This window comes from Osmerus eperlanus, chromosome 5 (assembly GCF_963692335.1).
Source record: "Osmerus eperlanus chromosome 5, fOsmEpe2.1, whole genome shotgun sequence".
NCBI lineage: Eukaryota > Metazoa > Chordata > Actinopteri > Osmeriformes > Osmeridae > Osmerus > Osmerus eperlanus.
In genome coordinates, this window is record NC_085022.1 from 11121083 (window position 1) to 11130713 (window position 9631).

Sequence of the window (9631 nt, forward strand, 5' to 3'; positions counted from 1 at the left end):
TAGCAGAAAGTTACCCACAGTTCAGTGTGTTTTACCATAACAAATTGATACTCATCCAGCTTTATTACATTTACTCTGTTCCTTCTGGCAGTCAAAGCCTTAGATTTGCAGAGGTGGGGGAGGGAATGAGTCACGAGTAAATCTGGATCACTGTATCTAGTTTGTGTTTTGTCCTATTTGAATGATCCACATTGCATACTGCTAGCAATTTAGTGTCACCATGTTTGTATACTGAATGCATCATATTCCAGAAACAAGACAGAAGTTGTTAAAGCAAATGTAATGTGATACCTAAAGATCAAAATTCGTTTATAGGAACTGTAGAGTTGACTACGAACGTTTGGGCTGTGCTCTGACGCCAATCTGCACGAAATGAAATGTAAAAAAATTATGCCCTTCAGAGCTATAAACAGCCAGCAGGAGGTTAGCTCTGTCACAAGAGGTTGTGAGGTTGAGGCTGTCAGATGTCAGTAGCATACAGTAACCAATAACAGCCTACGTTATTCATTACATTATAAGGGAGCGAAGAAAGGGGAGAGAATGTGTTAAAAATCACTTTTGTATCACAGTTGTAAATTTTTAAGTGTCTCAACTCGAATGTCGAGTTTTCAGTTTTATTTCAATCAGGTAGCTAGCTGTAGCCTACTGACTCTTAAAATGAAAAGCAGATAGAAATATCGGTTATTGATTAACTTTGTCTGACGGGCAGGAGGCAGGAAACGGATACGATCGTTTGCTGAAAACACACATAAATATGAAACGTTTCCTCACTTTTACAGGTTAGTAGTGAAAAACGCGACATTAGTTGCAATGTCGTGGCTACTTTATTTGCCACTAAAACGCGTTTGTACCAACTGTAAATATCGTCTTCCACCGATCCTACGCAGTTATTCATCTTTGTGGACACCGCAAGCTCTATGCAAAATAAGGCTGTCAAAACAAAGCTTTGTACGGCAGCGAAGACAGTTTTTTGGACCTTCACGTCAATCTGTCACCATTTACAAATCCAGGTTTTGGATCTTTGGAATCGGTACAGGGATAGTCTTAGCGTTGGGTTTGAAATGTCATATTGACTTCAATGAAAGCTCGTGTGAGGATATAATTAATAATGACATTGGTAGGAAGTCTGGGAAATACCTTGCGGCGATTCAAGTAAGCCGGGACCTTGCTAGCCGGATAAAGGTAGGCCAGCAGGTATTTAGAGCATATGTTTTGCTGTGTCTTTGTCACAAAATGATCGCCGTAACTTTTAAAATTTAAAATCTTACACACTTTATTTTCTCTATTGAAGGACTGATATTCTTTGTGTCTATTCCAATATGTAATGATGGTATTCAATGACACATCTGTGTTCTAGAAAGAGTGGTCTGGAGTCGCAGAGGTCCGATAATATCAGCTTTTAATGCAGCAGTTGGAAATCAACAAATACAGAACTCTGGTGTTGTCTACGTTTCCCTACCCGCAACAGAGTTTGGGCTGGTTCACGAAGTCCAACTGGCTATCTGTCCCTCCCCAGCATATATTTATACAGTGCAATTAAAACAGAAAGATGAAAAGAGGGTTGAGCTTGTTCTCTCGTGCGTCAGGGAGTTGTTCTTGCCTACGCGTCCCACCTGCTCAGGTGCCGTCTCCACCCAGTTTCAAGGTTGTTTCTGAAAATGAAGAGATAGAGACACAAAGAACAGGCTGCTTCCCACACCCTGTGTGAGACACCATGTTTAAGCCTGAGCACACTTCTCAGATCATAAGACAGAACTTTAATAAGCACAATATATTCTTTACTATGCCTGACAGGATGAAGTTGGGGCACCAGGACTAGTTGTTGGTGTGTCTGTCGATGGCACACAGGTCTGGTGTGAAGGTAAAGTAGGTGTCGAGGTGGGGTTCATGGTTTATCCAAGGTTCATTGTGGACATATCTAATGCATACGGTTAAGCCATAGCACTTAACTCTTTCTCAGTAAGGCTATAGATAATATGGCTATAGATTAAGTACCTAACATGCCTCGCTAAAGTTTGGATGTTACAGGGCTTGGCTATGCTGACTTGGAGAACCGAGTGCCATGCAGTCCAGAGACAGTGCTGCGGATTGCTAGCATCAGTAAGCCCCTCACAACAGCTGCAGCAGCTCGTCTGTGCGAAGAGGGAAAGCTTGACCTGGATGCTCCAGTCCAGAAGTACGTCCCTGAGTTCCCCCAAAAACAGTTTGAGGGAGAAGATGTAAGTTTTAAAGGAACTTAAATGGCTGTATGCCCTTCATAAGGAAAGCTTCTTTAAAACAGTTTTTTGCTGGTCCTAGTTTATGGTTGTTGTTCGATGTCTGCATCATTATTTTCCTAATTTTCCAGGTCACTATAACTCCAAGGATGATTCTCTCTCACCTGAGTGGCATACGGCACTATGAGAAGGACATCAAGAAAGTGAGAGAGGACAGGGAAAAGGCAAGAGGACTTCTAAAGCAACCAGACAAAGAAGAGAAAAGCACAAAAGAGGACACTAAGACAGAGGCCAGCTGTACCAAGCAGAACCAGAAGAAGAAGAAGGAGTTTGAACAGGAGGAGTACTACCTGAAAGATAGCTTTGACAGTGTTATTCATGCTTTGGATTTATTCAAGTATGATCCTCTCGTTTTCAAACCTGGTAAGGTATGCCCCAAGAACAACTGCAGTCTTATCTCCATGTAATGGACAACCAATGTCTAGAAAAGTTGATGTGCTAAAGTTATGCTGTTGTTGCTTTCAGGCACTACGTTTCTGTACTCAACCCACGCCTTCACCCTCCTCAGTGCTGTGGTGGAGCGGGCTGCAGGCCAGCGCTTCCTGGATCACATGATGAAGATGTTCAGGGAACTGGGCATGCTCAACACAGTACCAGACGAAAACGATCCCATCATCTATAATCGCTCAAGGTAATCAGCCACACATTTTTTCTGTAGCGCTACAGTATCTCACAAAAGTGAGTACACCCCTCACATTTTTGTAAATATTTTCTTATATCTTCCCGTGACAACACGTGACAAAATGACACTTTGCTACAATGCAAAGTAGTGAATGTACAGCTTGTATAGCAGTGTAAATTTGCTGTCCCCTCAAAATAACTCAACACACAGCCATTAATGTCTAAACCGCTGTCAACAAAGGTGTCAACAAAGGTACACCCTTAAGTGAAAATGTCCAAATTGGGCCCAAGTGTCAATATTTTGTGTGGCCACTGGCCACCATTATTTTCTAGCACTGCCTTAATCCTCTTGGGCATGGAGTTCACCAGAGCTTCACAGGTTGCCACTGGAGTCCTCTTCCATGACGACATCACAGAGCTGGTGGATGGACCTTGCGCTCCTCCACCTTCCGTTTGAGGATGCCCCACAGATGCTCAATAGGGTTTAGGTCTGGAGACATGCTTGGCCAGTCCTTCACCTTTACCCTCAGCTTCTTTAGCATGGCCGTGGTCATCTTGGAGGTGTGTTTGGGGTCGTTATCATCAGTGGTGTAGTGGTGGTTGATTATTTATTTACAGGGTCGTCAAGCACCCCCCCCCCCCCCCCCGGTAAGGTTGGCTTGTATCTGCATCATCGTATTTAAAAGAAGGTTAGTAATAGTAGGCTAGCCGTTGTCCCTGTCTTAATGCGATGTTGTGCGGACCAAAACAACATTTACAAACGTGAATTGATCTTACTCTGTACTTGAGGCCTTTTGCGGGCATCTGTGGGAGTGGGAGCACTCGATGGTCTCTTAAAAAATCGCCTGATATCCATGGCTAATTAATCCATTCCGAACAGGTAGACTAATTCACAACGTGTATGTGTGTACTTCGTGGATCCTGATTGGTGTCGCCGCCGCAACGCATTGATTGGAGGGTCACAGACCATACAGCGCAGATGAAATGATTCAGACTACAGCGTTTATATATTAAACAATATGAAATTTAGTCTTTGGTGTTTTAAAATTACACCAAATTTATTTAGGATTATTCCAACGGCAGAATACGAGGCGCAGGGAACTTAGATGTGCGTAAACGCGCATAAACGCTATTTAGAGGTGGATAAACGCAATTTCTGCAATTTAGAGGTGGATAAACGGTATTTCCAAATTTCGGGAGGTGCGTAAACAGGGTTTACGTGCGTTTAGCCCCCACTACATCCCTGGTTATCATGTTGGAATACTGCCCTGCGGCCCAGTCTCCGAAGGGAGGGGATCATGCTCTGCTTCAGTATGTCACAGTACATGTTGGCATTCATGGTTCCCTTAATGAACTGTAGCTCCCCAGTGTCCGCAGCACTCATGCAGCCCCAGACCATGACACTCCCACCACCATGCTTGACTGTAGGCAAGACACACTTGTCTTTGTACTCCTGACCTGGTTTCCGCCACACACGCTTGACACCATCTGAACCAAATAAGTTTATGTTGGTCTCATCAGACCATAGGACATGGTTCCAGTAATCCATGTCCTTAGTCTGCTTGTTTTCAGCAAACTGTTTGCGGGCTTTCTTGTGCATCATCTTTAGAAAAGGCTTCCTTCTGGGACAACAGCCCCGCAGACCAATTTGATGCAGTGTGTGGCGTATGGTCTGAGCACTGACAGGGTGACCCCCCCACCCCTTCAAACTCATGCGTCTATTTCCCAAAGACAACCTCTGGATATGACGCTGAGCATGACCAACTTCTTTGGTCAACCATGGCAAGGCCTGTTCTGAGTGGAACCTGTCCTGTTAAACCGCTGTATGGTCTTGGCCACCGTGCTGCAGCTCAGTTTCAGGGTCTTGGCAATCTTCTTATAACCTAGGCCATCGTAATGTAGAGCAACAATTCTTTTTTTTCAGATCCTCAGACAGTTCTTTGCCAAGAGGTGCCATGTTCTGTGCCAAGCTCCATGATGTCGTCATGGAGGAGTGGAAGAGGACTCCAGTGGCAATAATGGTGGCCACACAAAATATTCACACTTTGGGCCCAATTTGGACATTTTCACTTAGGGGTGTACTCACTTTTGTTGGCAGCGGTTTAGACATTAATGGCTGTGTGTTGTTATTTTGAGGGGACAGCAAATTTATACTGCTATACAAGCTTTACATTCACTACTTTACATTGTAGCAAAGTGTCATTTTGTCAAGGGAAAAGATATAATAATATATTTAAAAAAATGTGAGGGGTGTACTCACTTTTGTGAGATACTGTACATATCACGAACTTGGAATTGCTGCATAGCAAATTGTTTCATGCTAAATATCCACCTTCACATGTTGACCGACTGTGGTGTTGTCATTGCAGGTTTTATCATTTCAGTAAGAAAGGGCGTATTGTGAACTGCCCGTACGTAGACAACTCCTACAAGTGGGCCGGAGGGGGCTTCCTCTCCACTGTGGGCGACCTGCTCATATTTGGAAATGCACTGCTCTACAGCTTCCAGTTGGCCCAGCTAAAGGACACGTCAGGCCTCCTGCCTGGCATCCTGCAGCCCCAAACAGCCACGGCCCTGTGGGCTCCTGTGGAGAAAACCGAGGCGAGCTGGGATAAAGATGGGCTGTACGCTCACGGCTGGCTGGTGGTAGAGAAGCTGCAGAAGTATGGCCTTTGCAGGAGACGTAGGCATTACGTGTCACATACAGGAGGTGCTGTAGGGGCTAGCAGTGTGCTGCTCATCCTGCCCAGTGAGCCCATAAGTGAGATGGCTGAAGGGCAGAGAGCTGCTCTCCCTCAGGGTGTTGTGGTGACAATCATAACTAACATGCAGTCAGTGGGACTCAACAGCACAGCACTGAAGATCGCCCATGAGTTTGACAAAGCCAGAGTTGTATGAGAATGTTGACTATACAGATTCTTACATCCACTGCCAAGTTCTCAGCAAGTCTTTTATCAGACATTTTTCGTTGTGTTTTGATACAGCTTTTATATTTGTCTGCCTATTATGGTGTAATAAAACCCAATGGTCTACATGGTTGTGTCTGTATTAATGGAATTAAATCAGCTCTATCATCTATTACTGTAAATCATACTAGCCCTAATGCCACTAGATGGAGTCAATGTACTAGGTTTCCTCAAAAAGAGACTACTTATTTTTAATGTTAGTTTATTTAGTATTATATAAATTTTCCTTCAGCAAACAGTGTAATTTTCCTCATTAGGAAGTATTAACACTTTACAAGCTCTTCAAGGGCAGAGTAGAGAAACGTTTTTATTTGATCATGCGTAAACACTTTTGTTCAATTCATATGACCAGTGAGACTGTAGCACCATCTAATGGTTGAGATACTAGAAGTACTATGCTAAGAGTGAGCGGAAGTGTATGTACTGTCGTTTTGTGGAGTGATGTTGTTTTTTAAAGGTCCCATGGCATGCTGTTTTTGGATGCTTTTATATAGGCCTTAGTGGTCCCCTAATACAGTATCTGAAGTCTCTTTCCCGAAATTCAGCCTTGGTGCGGAATTACAGCCACTATGAGCAGTCCCACAATGAGCTTTCCTTAGAACATGCCATTTCTGTGTCTGTAGATTTAAATAGTATGAGGAGGAGAGAGGCGGGCTAACTGCCATGTTTTTGTCGTTTGCAAGCCATGATGTCTCCAGGAAAAACCATTTTCTTATTGGCAGGCTAAATTCTCTGGGCAGCAGAGAAAGGGGATGTAACCGTTCCTCTTATGACGACATAAGAGGAACATTTTCATATCGGAGCGTTTGAGCTTTAGTTTTCTCAAAGGCGGAGAAGAATACCCAGGGCTTGGTTTACACCTATCAAAATATCTACCCACTGGGGGACCAAGGGCAGGCTAGGGGAACTCATATTAATGTTAAATAATTTCATTTTGTCCCATGACAATATGAAATTTTGTCATGGGACCTTAACAGAAAAGATACTTATATCTATACTGTAGTTATACAATCGTTACAATAACTGTACTGTACAATGATCAAATCATGGTGCTGGATGAAAGACACTGAATTTTATTAGTCTAATTACTTCTTTATAATTTATTGTGTCATACAGCATACTATGTACATATTTTAGTTTGAATTTGAATTTCATTGAATAGTAGAAAGAAAAATTATTTTACATTTTACACAATCCTAAATAATCCATGCAGAATTGCATTATCTTAGACAAAAAACATTTACTGAAATGTGACTATCTGCGAATCTAAATAAAAAGAAAGAAATATTGCCTAGCCATTTCACTGGGTGTCATTATGTTCCACTTTCTTATCCTCTCCACTATCTCATCAAAGCGTTCTATATCAGTGGCAAAATTCCCTTTGACACAAGACTAACTGACCCAAAGCACAATTTAATCCTGTTGGATTCCAGTTCAATATGTAGCAGATGAATATATAGTAGGGTAAATCAAGTGACCAGTTAATGGGCTGGAGTAAGAGCCTCCTCGGTCCTGTCAGCCCTCTATGACCACACTGTCAGCAGCATCCAGACATAAGTGTTCACACCAGTATCCATGAGTCATTGGGCTGTTCCATGTAGAATGTTCCCAAACATCATGGCATGACAGCAGCAATATCATACTCTGGGTTTCACTCTCCAGTACTGTTCAGTGTTTGGCTGCTGCTGGGGTTTGGTCCTCAGCACCCTCATGGACAAACACACAATATACATACATATATATATCAGGCCCAGTGTTTGCAAAATAAAAATATAGAGTCTAATAGAATGTAAAGATGCAACTTACTTGCATGCATAGTAGATCACAACTGCCAAGATGACTAGAAGGAGGAGGGCAACGATCACCACCGCAGCAATCAACCCTTTCTCTCCTGCATTACCTGATGTGATAAGCAGCTGGAACTGTTCACACCGACTGCCTTTGTAGCTTTCACTGCAGCTGAGAAACACAGTGCTCAACCTTTCAGTATGAGATAGAAGAGGTAGGTTGTACATCCCTGGTGTTCCAGGAAGTTGCATATGTAAGTCTCAAGAGCCCACAGACAAGCATAGCCTGACATTTGTTCATGACAGTTCTGTGAGGTATGAGAAAATGTTGATGTGGTATACAGAAGAGTAACTTACACACACGAGAGTGTGTCCATAGAGGGGAGTTTGTAACATGTTCCCCCATTCATGCAATAGGAGGCTTCGAACTCATTACAGGGGTCTCCGTGATCTACAAAGAGCACAATGGTGGTAGTTATCACAGCAATTTATCAGTAATCAGTCTTTGTGGAAAAAAACAAAAGTAACCAATGGTTTTTGTGTTCATTGTCATAATGTCATGTTTCATACCAACTCAGTAACACACTCCCTCATTAAAAAACAGCAAATTTTGTTTATTTACCTGCCATCATTGGACCGTCTTACAGAATGCCTGTGTTTTATTAGATCACCACCTGATGAGAAATCACATTTTCATCTGTTACAGTTCATCCCAGTTATCTACAAACCAACATAGTGTTAGGCTTCTGCAATAAATACACAAAAGACATGACAATGTACGTAGACAACTTACGATTTTTTGTGGTTAAATACTCGATAGCTTATCATCCAGCCATAAACACAAACAAGGTTTGTTATTTTTCTTTACCAGGTTATGGAATCCTAGCTCCTTGTAGTTTGGTGCAGGTTCCAAAGGTGAGTCAGTATGAGTGCCTGAGGTACTTTCTGACAATTGCTTTTTGTTGAACATCCAAAAGCATGAACATGTAGGCGTGTTTTTTGGAGCTCAAAAATGTTGTGATTGCTGTTTGTCCACATTGTAAATGGCATGTTAAATGTCAGGATTCTTTCTATTGATTTTTACAATGACTTGTATTTTGTAGAATGTGTGAAGTCCATAAATAGGGTCATTTTCAGAAAGTTTCAAAAGACAGGGTATTACTACCATGCAGGAGGTTAACAAAAACTCGTTATAAGTTGGAAATTATGTGTAAATGATTTACAATATGACAAAGTTGACCTTTCAGGATGGCAGTCTTGTGTTGTCACTAAACTGTCCGACTATGGCCAGCAGGCGTGGCATAAAGATCGCCTGTTTGTGTGACTTCAGTCTGACTGTGTATACAAACTTTGGGCTTGGTGAGACAGCAAGGAATCAATGGTATGCTATGAAGGCTTTGGAGTCAACGTCTCAGGTATGAATGGAATCGTGGGAACTTTGCAGCCCTCGTAATGATATGACATGTAACTTCCTCCGAACAAAAATTGCCTGGTAAAAACATAATAGGTTACTTAGAACCATTAACCAGTTCCACGGTTTTTCCACTGTGACATAACCTAGGTTGCTATGTGGTTGAATTATCTTCCATTGGTATTAAATGTAGGGGTAAAAAAAAACATGGTTCTTAGTTATTTTGTGAATGCAATGTTATTTGGTAGATTAATCAGTATGTTACAGATTAAATTCAAATTCACGCGCGTCTGTTCATTAACAGGCCCCTAGAGTGAGGAGATTTAATTTAAAAAATATGTCATTTGGAGATAGCCTACGTGGGGCGGTGGGTACACTACATTTCAAATGTAAAAAAAAAACTGAAAACCTACAAAAATAAATAAAATATTTTAAAAAAAGATTAAAAACATGAATGTATTCTTACAGGTTCACGACCAGTTTCAACCTATTATTTAATATCAGTATAGACATTATGTTATCGCGAGGCAAACTAAGTAGAAGAGGTGAACTGAAGCGCAAATGGTTTTA

General features: G+C 41.9%; 1 protein-coding gene and 1 long non-coding RNA gene across 3 annotated transcripts; one reads left to right on the forward strand and one right to left on the reverse strand.

Moving 5' to 3' along the window:
- The first annotated feature begins 598 nt into the window (after nt 1-598).
- lactb (lactamase, beta) lies at nt 599-5931 on the forward strand. Of its 2 annotated transcripts, none has more exons than XM_062461596.1 (6): nt 599-1194; nt 1795-1861; nt 2029-2219; nt 2348-2639; nt 2742-2907; nt 5267-5931. In XM_062461596.1, exons 1-6 carry the CDS (start codon nt 811-813, stop codon nt 5793-5795), a joined length of 1629 nt encoding a protein of 542 aa, XP_062317580.1. In that variant the 5' UTR covers nt 599-810; the 3' UTR covers nt 5796-5931. The 2 variants fall into 2 exon arrangements, with proteins under 2 accessions (XP_062317580.1, XP_062317581.1); XM_062461597.1 differs by having other exon boundaries at nt 603-1182.
- A 1773-nt stretch (nt 5932-7704) lies between these two features.
- LOC134020512 (uncharacterized) lies at nt 7705-8577 on the reverse strand. The gene is made up of 4 exons (XR_009930407.1): nt 8444-8577; nt 8273-8324; nt 8008-8101; nt 7705-7843 (listed from the first exon to the last, which is right to left on the reverse strand). It is a non-coding gene; the product is annotated as an uncharacterized LOC134020512 (long non-coding RNA).
- Between the last annotated feature and the right edge of the window lie 1054 nt (nt 8578-9631).